Source organism: Ochotona princeps, chromosome 4 (assembly GCF_030435755.1).
Source record: "Ochotona princeps isolate mOchPri1 chromosome 4, mOchPri1.hap1, whole genome shotgun sequence".
In the NCBI taxonomy this organism is placed as follows: Eukaryota; Metazoa; Chordata; class Mammalia; order Lagomorpha; family Ochotonidae; genus Ochotona; species Ochotona princeps.
In genome coordinates this window covers 61,410,616-61,432,718 of record NC_080835.1, presented here as the reverse complement: position 1 = coordinate 61,432,718, position 22,103 = coordinate 61,410,616, and the positions used below count along the sequence as shown (strand labels likewise).

The window sequence follows — 22,103 nt, the reverse complement described above, 5'->3', positions numbered from 1 at the left end:
GAACTTCGGGGATTCATTTAGAGGTTGCACAGCAAGTTAAACATTCCATCCTGGTGCCAGGTGCCCAAAAATATGACCATCAGTGGCTCATGTCTGTTTGATAGGGTAGGGACATACATTCATAACAAGTACAATTAGGCTGTGTACTAGGTAGTTATAATAATGGGCACATTTTTCCATTTTATTTGGTACAAGAAAGGGTATGACTATTTCAAGAAAATGAACAAAGCATATTATATGTAGAATGTGAAGACATTTCACTGGAAATTATGATTCTAGAAACTTCTCTGACAGATTTTCCCAGGATTTAGTTTTCATCTGTTTTCTTATTACAGAAGAAAACCAAGCCCCAAGAAGGATAAAGCAACTTGCCATGTAACAGGCACCTGTTTTGTGCACAACAGACTAGGGCAAGATGCTACTATTTTAATGCCAGTCCCCAACACAGTGTTATTTCCTCATCAATATCCTATTGTTCAGGATGAGTTTATTTGTAATTGAACGGATCATTACAAACTAAGCAAAACTTTCAAATTTGTGGAAAATGTAGTGCTCTCTCCAGGCAAGACGCTGCTCTTCAAAGGAAATGATAAAATTTCTAAGTCCTGATCAAAACCACTGGAACCTTGGGACCTGGTGTGATAGTGTAGGGGTTAAGGTCCTCGCCTTGAATGTGCCGGGTTCCCATATGGGTGCTGGTTCTAATCCCAGCAGCTCCGCTTCCCGTCCAGTTCCCTGCTTGTGGCCTGGGAAAGCAGTCGAGGAAGGCCCAGAGCATTGGGATCCTGCACCCGTGTGGCAAACCCGGAAAGAAGTTCCTGGCTCCTGTCTTCAGATCAGTGCAGCACCGGCTGTTGCAGTCACTTGGGGAGTGAATCATTGGATGGACGATCTTCCTCTCTCTGTCTCTCCTCCTCTCTGTATATCTACCTTTTCAATAAAAATAAAATACATATTTTTTTAAAAGGAACACTGAAACCTCAAAAGCTATTTCTTTTCACATGCTGCTTGTGATCAAGTATCTCACAAGCTACTTGGACTTAAGATTGACTTTGAGAATATCTCCCCCATGAAAAAATATCATCATTGACACCTATATTTTCTTGATGTTTTAGACCCCTTTTTAAAGTGTTTCTAAATTAGTTTCAATGTGTTTTCTACTCCTATTTTTAAGCTTAACCTCTTGAAAGCTGATTTAAATATATTGTGCACCTTAGAAGTGATGAAATTTAACATATAAACAAAGTTATAGGACAAAATTGTTGTCTGATCCCAAGTGATCAAATTCTGGCAGCCCTTCTCAGAATAAACATTGTTAAATCAAATTTCTTCCACACTTTTCACCAACACTTGCTTCTCTGGATTGAAAGATTGAAGGTGATTGAAGACTTCCCCAAGACACTATGTGTTGTGAGTTATATGACTTTTAAATTTTTCTCTTTTTTATTAAACATTAGATTCACAGGACATTATAAAAAATAACACAGGGATAGTCTACATAAAACTTTACTCAGTTTCCACACATCATATATGGCAAGTTATCACAGTCAAGATGTTGACATTAACAAAGCCATCTTCTTAAGGTAGATTTTCCCAGATTTACTTCTACTTATTTAGGGAGAAGGTCTGTATTTAGTTATGTGTGATTTTCTAACATAGGCAGTACATATCTGTATCATTCCAGTCAAATTAGAGGATGTTTGGTAGTTACCACAAGGATATATGCTATTGTCTGTTTTTCCCCCCAAGGATCATTTTACAGGTTGTTAATTTGATGACATGTGTTTTCCAGGTAATGTTTGTAAAGTAACTCATTTTTCTCTTTTTCCTTGTGAATGTTCATGAGTAAATAACAGTAAGCAAGCGCACTTTTCTTGAGCTGAGCAACTCCGTTGACAAAAGGACCTACAACTGTGTCAAAGAGCTGCAGTGGATGTGCGGCACGTCTAATTCTGAAGGCACTGAATTAAATTTGCCACCTCTGTTTCCATCCCCAGATTACGCTCGATTTGAGGCCAAAATCCATGACCTGCGAGAACAGATGATGAACCACAGCATGAGCTCCGGGTCCGGGTCCCTGCGAACCAACCAGAAACGCTCCCTCTATGTCAGGTAAGCAGTGTTGTATTTCTTATTCTGATCCTTACTTTCTAAACTACCCATCTTTGGAAAACAAAACAGCACCTGTGGCAATGCATTCTAAGTGTTCCTGAATCAGCAGCACTCTACTGAAAGATCTTAAGTCAAACACTTAGAAGGTATTTTTGAAGTGTTACTAGATTAATTAGAGGTCCTTGGTTTTACCAAAATATTCTTGGAAATGTTGTAACCCAGGGTAAAGTTCTTACAGTTGGTTGCAGTTAAAAAAAAAAGAAAGAAAGAAAGAAAGAAAAGAAAAGATTGAGAAGGAATATTTTTAATTCTGGTAAACCTTAAGTGGAATACATGAACCAAGACCCATCTCGGTTGCTCACCATCAGTAAGGATGAAAATGTCATCTCCTAACCGGCTTGATATTGATTGCATTCATTTCAGTGTATTGGCTGAGGCTCAGCAATATTCTTGTAAATAGTTGCATGTATTTTTAAGCAAATTTTGGTAGAAAGACTTTGTTCTGTGGCAACTAATTATCAGTTGTTTCTAGCCTGAGAAAACTCATTCACTTGCCTGAAAAAAATTAATTGATTGAATTCAAAATGCCCTCTAGTCTTTCATCTCTGTAAAATCTATCAATATTCAGCTATAACATGTCCTCACAAGTGCAAACCTTTATATAATTCCAAAGTTTATTGCCGTTTACTAGATTTTGAAAATACACTGAGTCCTAACAGCCAGCAAGAGGGAAGTAGTGCCTAGTCAATGACCAAAGGAATCAGTGTGTGGGAGCAACACTCTCATCACCATTTTATTCTCCAGTCTCCACTCTGGTCCAGATTCAGGTCTGACTATCACGACAGGTCATATCCTACTCACCTGAAATTTTATTTTTCTTTTCTGAGCACTAGATACATGTTATAGTTTCTAAATTATGTACTTGAATTAAATATGGTTCTAGTTTGGCTGGAAAATTATCTTTGTGTTTATCAGGAGGGTGGTGCATGGGCAAGACAAGAGCAGGAGCAGGATACTGGAAGGCAGAAGATTCCTAAGGGCCTGAATTTGCAGTCACTCTAAAAGATAAAAGGCCCCTTGTTATCTCACAGAGTTCCAGTATTTTGAAAGTCCTGAGTTCAAAAGCTAAAACAGGGGAGGCACTTTGACTTTACAGTTAATGTGCCAGTTGAACCACTCACATTCCATGTTGGAGTACCTGGGTTCAAAGCTGAGCTCTGGCTTCTCGCTCCACATCACTGTTTAATGCAGGTCCTAGGAGGCAACAGTAATGGTTGAAGCAAATGGGTCCTTGCCTCTATGTGGTAGACCTGAATTGAGTTCTAGGCTACCAAATTTGGGCCCTGCAGAGCGAGTCAATGGATGGAAAGGAGCTCTTCTTCTGGCTCTCTCTGTTTCTCTCTGTCCCTCTGTCTCTCTCTTCTCAAATATTTTTTTACTCAAGGAGATTATTAATCTTACATATCAGTTAATTGAATCCAAAAAAGTTATCTTTTATGCTGTGCATTGTAATCTGTGAAAGGAAATATCAATAACCATCCTAGAACTTATTTTATAGTGGCGTAGCAAATATGATGACAATTCCATAACCCCATTTGTAACTATTTCTGTTCTTCCAACTTAGGTTGTATTTTTACCCTTAGAGATATAAGACAGTTTTACATTTTGAAATGTTTTAGTTTTGAGTAGTCAATCTACTAAGGTTAAGAGGAGAGAAATAAATCAGCCAACACAACCTAAACAGTTCCATAGAATAAAACTAGAAAGAAAAATTAACAAATTGTTGGTGTAATTAAAAATTAGAGTATACTAAATGTAATTAACATTAGAAAAAAATTCACTAAAGGTATCTTGATAATATATTTTAATTAAATTGCTAAGTATTAGAAAAATTTTATGAAATAATATATTAGGTAAAATAATTTAAAACACAATATTAATTAGAATCTGATCTCTATGATTAAAAATCCTTAAGTACAAATCAAAGATGGACTCCCAATGAAACTGTTGGACATATCTAGACAATGGGATGCTGGACTGTTTGACATTGTCTCTACCAGAAATATCAGGGCACACTTAAATAACAGACTGATGGACTTACGATTGCTTATGAAGGACTATACTATTGTAATAATCATTCAGGGGTGGAATTTGGTGGGGGTGGGGAAATCCTAAACCCTATGGAATTTTACCATAAAAATTCAAAACAAAAAAAAGTTTAAAAACATTGTTAAACTTACATAAAAAATAAAATAAAATGACAAAGTATGGTACACAGAAGAGGTAAAAATTTAAAATAGCAAAGTAATGTTTGGAGACTGAGTTGAAAAGTGATTTTTTTTTTAAGGAGACTCAAAAAAAACCATAACACTCCATGGAAAATGTCCCAAGATAAATTTATTCAATATATAAGCAACAGTATTTGATTTCTCATCATTCAATTATTCATATGTATTTACTACTCAGAGGTTTGAGCTCAGAAAAATGTGGAAAATATGGGCTGAGTATAGACTAAAATCAGAAAAAATAAACTCTAAGATTCCTTGACCGCCTTCTCATATGATGTTATGAAATGGACCAAAAAGCAGCACATGAACATAAAATAGACTGGTAAGTCCTAGGTGGAATCCTTACCAAAAAGGAGATTCAGCAGATTTGCAATGATTTTTGTTTTTGTTTGTTTGTCTTTAAGATGTATTTATTTTTATTGCAAAGTCAGATATACAGAGAGGAGGAGAGACAGAGAGAAAGATCTTCCGTCCGATGATTCACTTCCCAAGTGACTGCAACAGCCGGTACTGTGCCGACCCGAAGCCAGGAGCCAGAAGCTCTTCTGGGTCTCCCACGCGGGTGCAGGATCCCAAGGCTTTGGGCTGTCCTTGACTGCTTTCGCAGGCCACAAGCAGGGAGCTGGATGGGAAGTGGAGCCACGGGATTAAAACTGGTACCCAAATGGGATCCTGGCACGTTCAAGGTGAGGACTTTAGCTGCTAGACCACAGCGCTGGGTCCTGTTTATTTTATTTTATAAATACCAGTTTTGGCTATAGGGTTTCATAACAATGCTTAATCTAGGGTCCTGAGATAGGACCAGTGCTTATTTTAGGCAGTCAACTTTACTGATTCTCTCAAAACAAATCAGTAGCAGAGTGTCTTTGATTTTATAAATCAAAGTATGTCTCCAATCTGAAAATGACATTCTACTATGGCTAAAAGGAATCTTAGCTATCACCATGTCCAGTGTTTGGTTAATTTACAGAAGAAGAAACAAACACCCCAGAGGGGAGAAATTTTCCTGCATGCCACAGCTGTTTATGGCAGAATCAGCTGCCCTAGCCCCAGTCCCACACTTCTCCTCACACCATTTGGTCTCTATGGGGCTTCACTTCTGTGATGTCAGCTGTTGAGTGCATTTCAGTCGTGATTTCCAGTCTTCTTCCATCAGCACTGCACCGGGATCTTAGATTAAGCAATACTTTTGCTAAAAGGAGAAATTTAAGCAGAAAATTTTTAGGTGTTTAAACTTTTTCTGTCTTTAAAAAAATTTTTTATGATGTCATTCTATAGATACAGGGATTACCCCTTCCACCTGTTACTGCTTTCACCCATATTATTACAGTAGTATAGTCCTTCAACAACAGTCACAAATGCAACATTCTGCTATTCAATGTATTATGGCACGGTAGGTATAGATAATGGTAGAAAGTCTAGTGTCCTATTGTCAAGGCATATTTAGCCGTTTTATTGGGAGTCCTCCTTTTATTAAAGAGTAGAGATACAGTATACATGACATTTCTTTGGTATGAGTCACATTTTTCCATGAAGCTGAAACCTAAATCAAAAAGCAAATAGCTGCTTTGTTCTATGATAAACAATTCAATAACTTAGAGGAATATTTCCCTGTAGCACAGAACTACTCTTTCCCTTGAAATTTCTTGTTCTGCCCTAACACACACATACTCATCCTCTCTCTCTCTCTCTTTTTCTCTCTCTCTCTCTGTCTCTCCCTGTCTCTCTCTCTCCAACGCCAACCCTGATTCTGATCCTGGGTATGTCAGAGATGATACTCTTGAAGATGTTGCAAAAACTGACCTCATTCACCTGCTAGAAATGATCCCCCCAAGTGATAGCAATTTCTTTGCCTGATCTTGTGAAGAGAGGGAGAGGTAACCAGCACTAACCTGGGCGAAACAGAGTTTTAGCCTTGAGCCAGCGCTCTATTTCCTTATCCACCTGTAATTGTTGTCCTTTCAATCTTTGCTGTGAGGTGTTTGAAGTGTGCTGACAGTGCTGGTAAAATGGAACTTCTGGATGTTGATAATGTTACTGTTTGTGTTCTAGAGGAATTGTTTGGATATGTTGAATTTAACAGATTGTATTGTGACTTTGCTGCACTGTGAAGGACAGTTGTAGAACCTTGAATGTAAGTTGAGTGTTAAAACTTGAATGCAATCTTGTTCAAAATGCTCTGCAAGAACACTTTCAATTCTTTAAATACAGATGTATTTGAGCTCCTAAGGCTGGAAAATGGGTTTGTAAAATGTACTTCAGGACTCTCCATATGGGCAGGGAGAGGAGGCTACTGCTTGGGTGGAGTAAGTTTGTGAGTTCATGAAGATCTTGCTGAGTCTAAAATATGTCATTTCCTTCTTACCTACCAACTGCTAAGAATCTGGTATGAAACATAATAAGGCTTTTCCTGCTGGTTATTGAAACACAGCTTTACATCTAAGTGCTACCAGGAAAGATCTGAAATACTGAAATTAAATTCATACAAAACTGCAGTTGGCTAAAGAGCAATACTTCCTTTTGATAAAGGAGACCAAAAGCATACTGGACTTTGGCAGAATGAGGAAAACAAGTAAGAAAAGTGAGGAAGTCCATTAGCAAGGAATCAAACATCACAGGAATGAATGTAGAAGAAAAACAAACCCTTGTCCATCTGTTAATGAAGTAAAGCAATTTTGAGATTTTCAGCAAATGACCTATCCTATGATTTTGGTTTTAAGTTAGTTGTTTCACACATTCATTAAGCATGGTTAAGTATATATTATCTATGAGAACCTGTAATGGACACTGGGGTCCCAGTTGTAACAGTCATATTTCTAGTTTACAAAAACACATCTAGTTGCAGAAAGGGTTGGGGAGTGCAGATGCTGGGAAGATAATGATATATAATGTGAAATGAAAAAAGACTTCTGTTAATTCTAGTAGAAAGGCTGAAATCTTGATTTTTTTTTAAGTACAAGGGTATTTGAATTTATACTGAATGGTTTTATATATGTTAGTCCAGAGTCTTTCAAACCTTTTGATGCAAAGTAAGAAGTATTTCTTTTATCATTACCCAAGAAATGCGCATACATAAAACTGAAAGAGGGTCCTCATTAAATAGCACACCATTTAATAGAACTTTCCTGTTTACATTCTACTTCTTTTTCAAAAAATGAAGGCACAAGTCATTAACTTGAATAAAAAGCTCACTAGAGGGTCATGATCTACAGATTACTGATAGAATAGGCAGTATACAGAGAAACAGGAAAGAGGGTCCTTACAACATTAATTAAGCATCTCTGGTAGCCCTTGGGATTCTGGGAAGGAGAAAGATGAAAAAATAGAAGGCAATCTCTATAGGGCACTTTATGTGAGCCAACCATTATGCTAAAGTTTTAAGTATATTATACCAGATCATTCTTTTATCACTTCTTGGCCTTTTGGCTAAGATCAAGTGCAGATCGTTCTTTTGACAACCCTGTGAGTCAGAGAATAGGACCTTCATTTTACAAATGAAGAAACTGAAGCTAAGGGAAATTGATTCCAAAAAATCGCAGAGCCAGGCTAGGCATAGACAGGGACATTCCAGCTCTGTTTGGCAGACATTACAGAGCAGTGTTGCCAGATTCTGCTGGATAGAAAAACATTTGAATCATGCTTCTGTTACTAAATCTGTGACCTTGGACAAATGATTCCTTCTGTCATCTTAGCTTCTAGATCTGTGATTATGGAAATAAAAGATAGGAACATCTCATACAGTAATTATTGAGAACTAAATTAGATAGTAGATTCCAATACATGGTGTGGGAAACAGTTGATACATCTTGGGGATGTTCATCATTCCTTGTAGAGGCCACCTTTGGGCAGAGATAGTAGATTGGTAGTGAACAAGACATTGTTTTGTCAGCAGTGGAATGGGCCTCACTTGTCCCATTGATTTCCTTCTTCAAGGAAAGGAGGCTATGCTTCTGAGGCCCAGTAGAGTCCTACGTCCATAGTCACCATGGACTCTGAAGAGAAAGGCCCCAGTTGCATGGTTCCAGAATATGCAGTTCTGTTGACTCATGCAGCACTTCTCAGTCCATGCGAGCATCTGCCTCAATGCAGAACCTGAAGGGAAAGTCAGGACAAGCAAGACGAGGGAAAGAAACACTCACTGGGGGCACAGCTGGCCTTTCCAGCTGTTGTTCTATGTTATCAGTTCCCCTACTCACATGATGTTCTCTATTTCAAGGACTTGCTGATTTTACATGATTCTAAATCTGTATTTTACTCAAACTGGCTGCTTTCTATGCCAGTTTTTATCTCCCTAGTTTTAATATGACAAGACACCGGATTTCCCTCTTCTTGCACTTTTTCAAAAATTTATTTTTATTAGAAAGTCAGATTTACAGAGTGAAAGAGAGACAGAGATAAAGATGTTCCTCTGATTCACTTGCTGATTCACTCCCCAAGTAGCTGCACTGGTTGGAGCTGAGCCAATCTGAGCCAGGAGTCAGGAACTTCTTCTGGGTCTCCCATACAGGTATAGATCCCAAGGCTTTGGGCTGATCTCAAGTGCTTTCCCAGGCCACAAGCAGGGAGCTGGATGGGAAGTGGAGCAGCCAATAAATAAACCAGCACCCATATGGGATCCTGGGCATGCAAGGCGAGAACTTCAGCCACTAGGCTACTGCACCAGGCTGTTGTTCCACTTTTGAACATACTCTTTCATACATTAATTCATTAGAACGTTGATTTGTTCAACATGCTTACCTGCATTATACCAGTCTGCAGTAATGTTAAAGGCAAAGATAAACAAGAACACAGACCTTCTTACCTGCCATGGTGCTTGGCATAATATAGTCTCCTTTGTAAATATTTGCTGAATGAATAAATTCTAAGATTATCTTTCCAATACAGATGCAGTAAAAATATTGAAATATAAACCAAGATCTTTGAGCAACACAAAAAAAATTCTATGGAAGTCCAATGCCAGCTTGGGTAACAGCATGAACATAAAGTCTGATTGTTTCCTCAGGACCAGGCACTGTCTGCTGTGCTGGCATTTCCAGGAAACATCTGGCACTACAGGGCCTGCCAGGCTGCTTCATTTGTGCACTGAATTCTGTAACTCTTAGTTGGTGCCTAATTCAACAGTTGATTTAAACATACATGCACAGCCTATGCCATCTTTTTTTAAAAAAATAAAAAGATTGGTTTATTTGTTATAATGGATAAGCAGATTTACAGAGAGAAGGAGAGACAGAAGAGAAAGATCTTCTGTCCACTGGTTCACTCCACAAGTGGCTGCAATGACCAGAGCTGAGCCAGACTGAAGCCAGAAGCCAGGAGCTCCTTCTGGGTCTCCTATACAGGTGCAGGGTCCCAAGGCTTTGGGCCATCTTCTACTGCTTTCCCAGGCCACAAGCAGGGAACTGGATGGGAAGTGGAGCAACTAGAACATAAATCAGCACCCATATGAGCTCTCAGTGCATGCAAAGCTAGGATTTAGCCACTGAGCCATAGTGCCACACCCACCAATGCCATCCTGATGAAAATAGTTGGGGTAGAGGCAGCAATCAAGGTGAGCCTCATTCTCAACACAATAGTCTTACTCAAAATAACAGCACAGGCACCCTTGAGAAAGCGAATCACATCTAGGATGTTCCACCCCAATGTACTTTTACTTGGGAGAATGATTTCCTCATCTGTTTTAATTTGATGAGAAAGGAAAGAAATACCACACAAGTAAGAGGTTTTAGTAGTTAATTTTTAAACAACAGTAGTATATCCTTCCACTCTATTTCCTGCTATACAGAGCTTTTTGTCAGTAATCTGGGAATGATGAAGAAGATTATGCAATGGGTCTTGGCAGATGACTTCACTCCAGGAGGACTTCTACTTCCAGCTTCACTGGGCTGTCAATGAGGATGTTTAAGACAAACTGTGAAATCTCTGGACTTTGTTATGAGCCGTGTTTTTATGTTTTTACACTCCAACCTTGGACACACAGCTGTGTGACCCCACATGGTCAGTCCTTGACATGGGACAATTTAATGATATTTTTATTGACTCTATTCACTTACTCATATGTCCTTAGTTCTTGTTGTCATCATTTATTCACTCTGAAATGTATGAAATAGGCTTTTTTGCAATACAATAGGAAATTAAAAACACTTAAATCTTATTGAGGGATGGGCAAGATGTGGGAGGTACCTGGAACAATTTGACAGGATAAAGCAGAAAGTCTGGAGGAAGTCTAGACTTGGGAAAATTGGTAAGAACTCAGGAAGGCACTGAAATGGCCCGTATGGACCACATGATCAAAGATCAAGGAACATCAGTGCCACCATTTACTTCTGACTTCATTTGAACCTTGCATCAGCACTATGACAGCAATTTGATTACTATCCTTATTCTGCAGAGAAGGAATCTTATCTACAGCCCAGAAGTTAACAAAATAACCCACACAAGGTTCTATGGGGCTGAACCAGGTTCTTTCCTTAGGTATGCGTCTCCCCAGAAGACCATCCTTGTTATACTACGGTACACAAGGGAGAGTGTGAAATGAGTCCAGTAAGGACACTGCTAAATGTGTTTTGATAGAACTTCCATTTGTTTTATACTTCATGCTGACTTTCTCCAAATAAATCTGACTTCTAGACCAGATTTTGGTTTATCCGTTACTAATACTTGATTGTCTATGTATAAGATGGACATAATACCTATGAAGGAGCCTGCCATTTGGATTTGTGAGGTGGGGGCAGGGAGTGTCCCCTTCTCCCTTTAAAACAAGTATTAGAGCCTGCCTCCTAAGCTGATTCCTCCTCTAAAATACAATGAATTGTTCATTTATACTATGAGACTCATTAGCATTGTGCTAACTCTTTCAGGCATTTGCATTTTTAATTGCATCCTTAATTGTGGAATAAAAGGCTTTGTCGTTCAGCAGCTAATTTTATGCCAGAAATAGAAAAAACGAGAAGTCACTGGGGATCTGAGAAGTTTTCTGCTTCATCTGTAATAAATCTGCCCCAGATTAAGACTGTTAGTTTTTAGATTCTAAAGGATGAAGCACAGCAGAATCATGAAAGACTTTTCCATGGACCATCATGTTTTTCTTCTGTCTCTCTAGCCTAAGATCTAGAATCCATATCTCATTGTTATTAGTGAATGACCAAATACTCACTCACTCATCCAGAAAATCTTTTTTTAAAAGATTTATTTATTTTTGTTGGAAAGGCAGATATATAGAAAGAAGAAGAGACAGTGGGAAAGATCTTCCATCTGTTGTTTCACTCCCTAAGTGGCACTCCGTAGGTGGCTGCAATGGGTGGAGCAGAGTCGATCCAAAGCCAGGAGCCAGGAGCTTCTTCCTGGTGTCCCATGCGGGTGCAGGGTCCCCACACTTTGGGCCATCCTTGATTGCTTTCCCAGGCCACAAGCCTGAGCTGGATGGGAAGCTGAGCATCTGGGGCATGAACGGGCACCCATGTGGGATCCCAGCGCATGCAAGGCAAGAATTTAGTCACTAAGCTATCGTGCCGAACCCATCCAGAAAATCTTTTACCATACTTATATTGTACTATTGTGTTATATTGTACTATTATGTACAATTTATATTATACTAGTCCCTAGGAATATAAAGATTAGCAAGACATTTTTGTGATGTTAAGAAGCTCATCATGATGAGGCAGTCTTACTGTAAATCATGAAGATGAAGTTTGGAACAAAGAGATAAAGGATTTTTGTCTTTTAATCCTGGCATTTGGACAATATTTGGCACACTATAGGAATGTTTTAATGTTACTTGAATGACTTTTTGAATGAGAATTGAACAGGATGATCAATCACATCATGGCATTAAGAGGACCATCAGTGACTGCTGAGTCAGGGATGCGTTCCTCTGACCCATAGATGGCTCTTTTCATCCTTCAGATGCTCTCATCCTGCACACGTATGGGATGCCAGCTCTGAAAGTGATGGCTTAGCTTACCGCAACATACCACTGCTATCAGATCTCCATGGTAGAGAAAAAAAAATTGAAATCAGGTTTCAAGTTCACAAACAAGAGACAAAACTGGGTTCTGAACGAAGCATCTTAGCACATAAGATGACTTTATTGACCAGGTTTACATGTTTAATTTTATCTGATATTTCTGTGATTATTATTTCTCCCACAGTTTTCAGAGTATTAATTTTTTTTACAGAAATGTAAAATAGTGCTAAGTCCTTGACTCAGTGTTTCTTCTCTTTAAACAGGTGTAAACACAACTCACATATATTTTTTTAGAGTGTTTGCCTTGTATTTCATTTACTGTCATTTGATTAGAACATGAGCCTTAACAGAACTACTTTTGCATTATTAAGTGTTGAATGGACAAAGGAGTGCTAGGTGTTAACCTTAAACCCTGTACTCGTATCTTGAAAATACCCAGAGCATGTGGCTTTGTGACTGAGTTGAGCAAGCCTCCTCTGCATCTGTCTTTTTCTATTAACACAGATTTCATGGCCTGGATTGCCCCACAGAAATAAAGCACTATTAAAGAACACAGCTTTATGCCTATCATGTGTAATGCTCCTCACATAATGCCAATCAGAGCTTGACATCCAGCACCAACTGTATATCATTTCTGACACTTAATGTAAAGTAAGAACTCCAAGGCTCTGTGTTAAAAAGAAAATCAGACAATCAGAATATGATGAGAGCAGAACATAATGTGAAGTATGTGAGACCCTCTGCAACACAAGTCCCACTCCCAGAAAGCTACTTCCATTAATACCTGACTTAGGACATTTTGTTTGAAACTCAAAGTAAATGTGTTCTGTTTAGCACACATAGTGCAGTAGGTGTAAGAAACACAAGAACAACACTGGAAACCATTTTAAGCATGCAAACCTTGCCTTTTGCCTGAAGAGTACTTTATATAAATTATCCATATGCCTGTTTTAATCATATATGGAAACATTATCTTTTGCTCTGCTTATGCTTGAGCAACTTAAAATCTCCTTTTGCTTTGAATTTTCAACACAATCCTTTAAGTCATCTCTCTCCACTGAAGTAAGTCTCAAAAACTAAGTGGTATCATGATTTTACATTTTGCATCTGCAATACTCTTGTGTCTTCCGGTTCTTCAAATCTCTGTTGCACTGAATCTTTCTCAGTGAATCCACTCTCTGGCTCTCCGCCATGCCTCAGGCCGCCTGCTGGTTTTCCAGGGTTTCTGAACTTGCCCCTGTGTGACGGTCTCCCAGCAAGTCTCTTTGACCTGTGTCAGCACCAGGTGTATCAGAGAGAAACGTGAAAGTGCCTAACATTGATTCTGTAGACTGTCCATTTATTCACCTTTCAGCAACTGTGGCCCTTCTTCCATGGAAGCATTCAAAAGCTAACACAAAATGAAGTTACATTGTCCAATCAATTTGATTGCTAGGACAGCTTACCATCATGTCTGCATCAGCCATGTCAAGTCCCTATTCTTAATCCAGTGCTTCTGAGATTATCCCATTTTTATTAGATATGCTTTATTTCATTTATGTGGTCTAATTCCTATAAGTACTTATAAATAGGATAATGGGTTTGATAAGTTTTTCTCTGGAAAAATGTAGTCAGTCATCTAGTGTGGAGTGAGCATCCCTCATAATCAGTAAGGCCCGTAATGACCCTCTGAGTGATTCTTTGGCTTGGAGTTACGTACTAACTCAGATTTGACTTTTAGGGTCACACCCTTCACTGACCAAGAAGTCTCAGCAAACAGGCCTTAAATTTTCAGCTACAGGGTACCAAACATAAGAAGAGGGGGCTGTAAGATCTACTAACTTAGATCAAATAGAGCAGGGGTTTCAAATTTTGGGGTAATATTAATTATAGAATACAGCAGAGATGAAAGGATATTAAGGACAAAAGGATAGATTACACGTGCCCTCAAAGATTAGCCTAAACTTAGTCGTGAAAGTAGTAAGATGTTACTGAGAGCTCCGACTCTGCCTCAGGATCTGACGATGTGGAATGGTAGGAAATGAGGGGATCTGAAAACTGTGTACATGTGTGTTCACTTTTGACAGTGCGTTTCCTCTCCTTCATAGAGGGAATGGTAAGTTCTCTAGAGTGCAAAATAGCAGCCAAAAAGGGATTTTACGGTTGACCAAAAATGATCTTCACCACACTTCCTCTTGGTGAAAATATATATATATATATATATATATATATATATATATATATATATATATATATATATATATATATTTACCTATATATCTGTTTTTACCTACATATCTATTGATCTTGCATTTTGCATGAAGGTTGCCTTGTATCAGAGATAACATATGATATTTGTCCTTTGGGAATTGGCTTATTTCAGAAAGCATAATAGTCTCTAGTTGGGACCATTTTATTGTAAATGGTAGGATTTTAAATTAAAATCCCTATTTTCTTACTGCCCATAAGCTGGGGGCCATTCCACTGAAACTGCTGTGCTGTGTGGCTCCTGGATTCCTTCCTCTATCTTCAGAATCAATTGTGAGTTGAGTACTTGTCCTATTGTGTATCTGTACCCTCCTGCATCTTGAAAAAGATACTGTGCTTCTAAGGATTTGCAGGGTTATATTTTACCCTCAGAATAATCTCTCCAATTCAATATTTTTAGCCTTAATCACACATGAAAAATCTGTTTGTCATTTGAAGGAAGCATCATATTTACAGATTCCAGGAACTAGGAACTAAGAGTCATTAGGGAGTGGCATTATTCTGGCCTTCATGACAAAAATCAAGATACCAATTTCTGCAAATTCATGTTCTTAGACTAATAGTAGTATTGATTTTTAAGGGTCACTGCAAATATAATGATCAACAAAATGTTACTTGCCTTGAAAAATGCCTGTCATAGTATGGGCTCATGATTTGTTGTTTTGCAGTTTCCACATGTCCTTGCCATCTGGAATGTGATAAGAGAAATTATGGTTAAAAAAATGAATCTTTGTGATATGCATTTCATACACTTATGTCTTGAGAACATTTTTTTAAAAGATTTATTTATTTATTTTGAAAGTCAGCATTACAGAGAAAAAGAGGATGAGACAGGCCATCAGCAGAAAGCTGGATCAGCAGAGTAGCTGCCAGGACAGGAACCCACAGCAGGATGGAATACTGGTGTTTCAGGTGACAGCTTTACCCCGGCTGCCACAATGCCAACCCTGCCTTCAGCATTTATTCATTCATTTTAGAAAAGTCCAGACACTACAGGCATTAAAATACCTGGTCCTTGAGTTAGGTTACTCTCATTCTAGTAGTGGGAACAACAATAAAAACCCTTCCAAATCCAGCTTATCATTAATAATTGAGATGGGTCACAGTAGAAGAGAGATGCCACCAGAGAAAGTCATGTTCCCCATTTCAGTCTTACTATCTCTAATCCACAGTGGCTTTCCCTCCCAGACCCCTTCATCCTTTATCTCAGTGTGTCTCAATATTAGCTACAAGTATGGATCTTTCTTTAACTACTGGAAAGATCTTGGAGTTGATACTGTGGAATAAGTTAAGCCTCCTACTGCAGCTCAAGAACCCCATATGGGCATCAGTCATGTCCCAGCTCTACTCAGATACAGTTTTCTGCTCATGGCTTGGTAAAGCAGCAGAAGATGACTCAAGTTCTTGAGTGCATGTACCCACAGTGTAGACCCAGAAGATGCTTGGCTCCTGACTTTGGATCAGCTCAACTCTGACACATTATGGACATTTGGAGAATCAATCAGTAGATGAAGGATCTCTGTGTTCATCACTCTTTCTCTGTAAATGTGCCTTTCAAATAAAAATAAAATAAATCTTGAAAAGTGATATGAAAAGCCCAGCACAGGCCAAGTGAACAGAGTCCCCAACATCAATATTGTTTGAGAGCTCCCCTAATGATTCTAATGTGCAGAAAAGATGAGAACCATTACTTTATTTTTTATCTTGTCCCCTCTTACTTTTTAAACTTTATTTCCTCAGCTTATATTTAAATTGCAACCATAGTTTAAATAGTCTTTGAATCTTTGTGTGGAAGTCTACAGCCAACCTAAAGCTAATTCCAGTTACTAGGATGACCTTAAGTTTGCATCCCATTCAGTGTTATTTGACCCAGAATTTGGAAACCAATCTTGAAGTAGATACTGGCACAACTAGCAAAATTATAAGCTTGTAGTAGAAAACTAAATAAATTGAAAAAATTGGGTATCAGAGAATTGTAACTACCATATTTTAATTTCCAGTGACTAAAGGTATAATTGATTAAAGGTTCTTAAGTGACACAAAGTCCCTCTGAACATAGTCCCTCTGAATGGATAAACTATAAGGAACCGGTTTCAGTGTGCATGTGCGTGTAGCACCAGAGTTGTAGGAAATCTAAGGTATCCCTGCATTTATCCATACCTCATTTCTGGTTCTTTGCTGCTCTCCTTTCTTTCAGTCCTGTAGTACACTTCCTCCCACTCCCCCGCACCCACCTCCACAGTTGGATCATAATCTTGGCCTTCTTCTGGTGCTCCCTTTACCCACATCCCTCCCCACCTCATTTAGCCTTAGCCTATCCCAGGTCTCAACAGTTAGTTGGCATGGAAACATTAGATGAGCCTGCCTGGTGGGAGGGATGTTCTGTTTCCAAGTGAAAATGGAAAAGATTCAAGTGTGAATCACTTCAAGCCTTTTTAACCCTTGAGTGTAATCATCTATGTCAAGCATATTCACGTCTTCTACCTAGCATGTGAGGGAGACATTTTGAGTCAACCACTTCCCCTAATTGCTCAAGCATGGAGCTTTGGGGGCATCCGTGTCTCTGATTTTTTGGTTCCTTCTGCAGACCCTTTCTTCAGCTTGTGTACTGTTTCCTCCTTCGTACCATTCCAAAAGATTCTTAATGATTTTTCAAGACCCAATTCCGACACCATGCTTTCCCAGAAATTTTTCTGGCCTACATTTTTGCCCCCTCCTCTCACAGCACTTCAGTTATAATGAATGTCGGAAACAGCAAGCTTAGGTTACTACCTTTTTCCCTGGACTGAAAGCAAGCTCACTAAGGGGCAAGCATGCTGCTGTTAGAAACGCGTGTTTCTCACACATCTGGGGTGATGTCTTGTCTGCATCAATTATTAGAAATGAGATCTTAGCAGAAATCACTTTCCTTTTTTAAATGTCACTTTCCTTACACCAGAAATGGGAATGATGGTATATAATATGCCTACCATTTACCAGATGCTAGATTTGTGTTTAGGAACATCCTCATTTAATCCCATTTAAGTGTTCCTCCCCATCCCTTAAATGAGTGACTAAGACAATATTAATGAGTCTTTTTTTACAGTGAGGAAACTCAGACTCAAGGTTGAGAAACCTGCCCTCAGTGACATAGCTCCCAAGTGGTAGAGTCAATGTTCAAACCAGCTGAACTTTTGATTGCTCTGTTTTATGCTGCTACTCCATAAAGTCCTCTTCATTTCTTTCTTCACCTTGTTTGCTTATGTTCTAAAGCACCTAACCCTGTACCTTCACTTGGAGAGGGAGGGTGAGGTGGACAAATGGATAGGTGGATCAATTAGTAATTATCTGGCAAAAAACATGATCCCCTGGAAATCCATTGGAAAATTAAATCCTCTCCTCTGTTTAAAGTCTAATGTTTCTCTACTGTGGGCTAAGCCTAAAAGTTTCTCAGAATTTGTTGTGGCAAAAGCCAAGAACATAAAGGCTCCTATCACCTCTGTTTCTACACATGTGCTATTCCAAAAACAGCTTCCTGTTTGCTTGAACTGCTGCCCTCTACTCCTGCTTCACCCCACCTACACCCTGCAAAACAAAAAACAAAACAAAAAAACCAGAAGGGGGAAAAAATAGCTGCTGAATAGCAATCAAATCACCTTGACAACTGCCACCTGGAAACAAACCTGCAGTGTTCCATGTTGCCATCCATCAACCTAGTGTCACTGCATCTTGCTGCTTGCAAAGACTAAAAGGAGAACACCTAAGTGAGGGCCACTCAGGGGCACATAAGTAAACCTTATTGGAAACCACTCAAAACCACTTGCCGAAGTTCTACAGTTTTCTTTTCTAAACAGTAATTTAGCAAAAGAAAAAAGAAGATATTATGTTATTCAAATATTTCTATTTTTATGAAAAAATACACATAAAATGTCTTTTAATGAAGGAATTCTGTGTTTCAGTTGAGTGTATATGAATAATGCCATGAATTTTGAAAGCAAAGAGCTAAGCTTGTCAGTTTGTCTAGGACTAGCCACCACGTAGTGTTGTCTTTTTTTTTTTTTTTAAGATTTATTCATTTTATTACAGCCAGATATACACAGAGGAGGAGAGACAGAGAGAAAGGTCTTCCATCCGATGATTTACTACCCAAGTGAGCCGCAACGGTCCGATGCGCGCCAATCCGATGCCGGGAACCAGGAACCTCTTCTGGGTCTCCCACGCGGGTGCAGGGTCCCAATGCATTGGGCCGTCCTCGACTGCTTTCCCAGGCCACAAGCAGGGAGCTGGATGGGCAGTGGAGCTGCCGGGATTAGAACCGGTACCCATATGGGATCCCGGGCGTTCAAGGCGAGGACTTTAGCCGCTAGGCCACGCCACCGGGCCCGTAGTGTTGTCTTTTTAAAGCATGCTTCGCTAATGGACTTAGTTGCCACGGCTACTGAGTTTTTAGTGCCAAAATTATTAACAGCATGGTCTCCTACAGAATCTTGGAAGTAGAAAGTCCATGGTACTTTTTTTCTAGCATATTTATTCTCATTCTCCTTTTCTCCCACCCTCTTTCTACTCCCTTTCCATGCAGTATATTATAGATGATGGATGGATGGATAGATAGATAGATAGATAGATAGATAGATAGATAGATAGATAGATGATAGAAAGAATCCAAGTTCTTTTACACTCAGCAGGACTATGATATTGTTTCCCCAGTGCTAAAGTACACAATTTGTTAAAATGCCACATCCAATAGCTGTTTTCAATATACTGCCAACATTGTGATTCACTCCAATTCAATACATAAATAGATTAGACAATTAGACAATTCTTTGTAAATCCTGCCTTTATTTTAAGGCTGGTTATTTCTGAAGAAAATAAAAGACCAGAGGTAAACAACAATGGTTTGTATTCAATTTTAAGCAACCCATATTTGAGAGCAATAATAGTGATACATTTAAAAGCTTGGGTCCTCTGGTCAAATGACTTGAGTTTCCTCCATTCACTATTTGTGTGAGGCTCTCCAAGCCTCAGTTTGCTGTCTATTGTGGATAGTAATATTAGTGTCAACCTCATAATCAGAATATGTAATAAAAATAAAATCAGATACTCTTTACAAAATGTTCAACACAATGTTCAGCCTCTGTGTAAGGGATACACAGTAAATGGCAACCACTACTTATTGTTATTACCCCATTGTATAGCTGTAAGGATTAAATAAGGCAATGCATTAAGCTGCTTAACGTGCTTCTAGGCAGATAAAAATGTGCTTTAAAAACATTGAATCCCTTAGGATACCACTGATTTGTTATGGTGTAACTGTTCTGTAGCTGGCAGCTATACTGCTACTCCCGAAAGTCTACTTCTTTTCTGTCTTCACCTTGTTTGCTTCTGTGCTAGCTAAATAACAGAGCCCATCAATGTTTAATAACCTTCCCATTTAGCCTTTTGCTCTGTTTGCATGCTTCATGGATAGAGCCATTCCCTTTCCCACCTTTTAAAGACTCGGGCAGTACCAGACACTCTTCTTGGCCTGTGCAACTTTGGACAAATTAATCCCATTTTTAGGTCTCAGATTTTTTTCATGTGAATTGCATGTGTAAAACAAGGTAATTTGGATTTGTTTCCATCTGTTTTCTGCAACTGTCAAATTCCGTTTCAATCAGGAATCTTTAGGGGAGCTAAGTGGTAGAGAAGCCAATGTTTTAGAAACCTACTCTTTACAGTGAATTTAAACACTGGACACAAGAAGGAGAACTGCTTACCAGTGTCATTTCAGGTTCTTTGTTTTTGTTTTTGTTTTACCTAATCAGTACTTGAGAAGTGTTAATAACCTAGAGTAATACTATAAAAATTTGGTGCTATGAAAGTAGTCTTCAACTTTGCTGAAAGCTCAACCATGTAGATCCAAGCACCAAGCATTTAAAATGGGAAAATTCTATAGAGTGACAGCCAGCTTTCTTCCATGTGACAGTCTTTCCCTTGGAAGAGGTAATCCCATTGTTCATGAAAAGGCAATTCTAACTTAGTAAGGCAAATTGAATAGATACAGACCAAAAAAAATGGGATTCAACATGACTAGTTTAGAAGTAAAATTTTCCTTTGCTTAGGAATAAAATGTGATTATATTTCACAAATTTTAAATTTTAGTCTGTCTTAACTTCTAAATCAGCACAGAAAGTAAGAGCAGGAGTTGCGGAAAAGGAATGGGTGTGTTTTTGTATACTGCTACATTCTCACAATGGAAAAATCACGTTCATTTTTTAATTTAAAAGCTTTCTTGAGGGGAAGCATGTAACCTAGCAGGTAAGACATTCATTTATGACATCCGTATCCCATGTTAGAATGCCTAGATTCAAGTGCCATCTCCTAATTCCAGCTTCCAGGTAAGGCAGTCCTTGGAAGGCAGCAGCTGAGGTGTCAGGTAGTTAGATTCTTACCACCCACGTGAAGACCTGGGTTGCATTCCTAGCCTTTGACTTGGATCCTGCCCAGCCTAAACCACTGCATGTACTTAGGAAGTAAACCAGTGGACAGGAGTTCTGTCTATATTGCACCTATTAGTCTCTCTTTCTCTCTGTTTCTCTGCCACTAACAAATAAATGAATGAATAAACAATTTTTTTAGCCAGTTGGTAGGTGATTTCCTAGAATTAGATTGTTTCTGTTTTCTTTCTTTCTTTCTTTCTTTCTTTCTTTCTTTCTTTCTTTCTTTCTTTCTTTCTTTCTTCTTTCTTTCTTTTAATTATTCAGTCTGTACAAATCAAGTCAGCTTAATGGGAAATTTCAGAATTTTATCACCTCCAGCTCCCAGGGCTCCTCCATCTGCCTTAACTGTACTTGGAGTCAGAAAAGAGCACAGAGCCAGATTTCTCATTAGCAGTAAACCTTTTTGGGCCAAGATGAGTGCTGGGGCATGTTGTACACAAGGTTGAGAGTTACCCAGACTCAGCCTCTGTGTGTTAGAGCAGGAGGGCATGTATGTTGTTACAGATTTGCCTCTCTGAAGATCTTCCCAAAGTTTATTATGATGTAAACCATTTGGATTCAGGGTAGAAAAATTTGGAATGGGGGAAGTATTTCTTCTTGTTCCCAGAATGTTCTTGGTTATTTTCACCTTTGATTTAACTCATTTTGTAATTCAGTATAAATAATCAGTGTCTCCAAATGACATTAGTAAGGTTTCATACAATTCAACCAAACATTTCAGTTTAAACGGAGCCTCTGTTTGAGTACCCTGGCTGCTTGCTATTGCTTCGTTGGCAGGAAAGAAGGTTGTTAGACCCCAGGGGTTCAAAATAGGAATGTGTGTCGAATTTCCATCTGCAAGTCTGTGAAAGTCTGTTATGCTGACGAAACTAATTGGAGACCCTTGATTATATAAAAGAACTCCACAGTGATTTGCTTTATTTTAAATTATGATAGCTGATCCATAAATAAAAGACTTCTATACCCATTAGCCTACTGTCCTAACTTGGCATAGCCAATCATGCTTTTAGTATCTGAACAATCTCTTTTTTCTTA

General features: G+C 38.7%; 1 protein-coding gene across 5 annotated transcripts in view; it reads left to right on the top strand.

Moving 5' to 3' along the window:
• The window catches only part of DLG2 (discs large MAGUK scaffold protein 2), a 746,421-nt gene that overhangs the window by 600,589 nt on the left and 123,729 nt on the right, over positions 1-22,103 (top strand). For all 5 annotated transcript variants that reach the window (XM_058663676.1, XM_058663675.1, XM_058663674.1 and 2 more), the window contains one exon: positions 1,998-2,112. In XM_058663676.1, the coding sequence (XP_058519659.1) occupies positions 1,998-2,112 (115 nt within the window). The remainder of the gene's footprint in view (positions 1-1,997; positions 2,113-22,103) is intronic.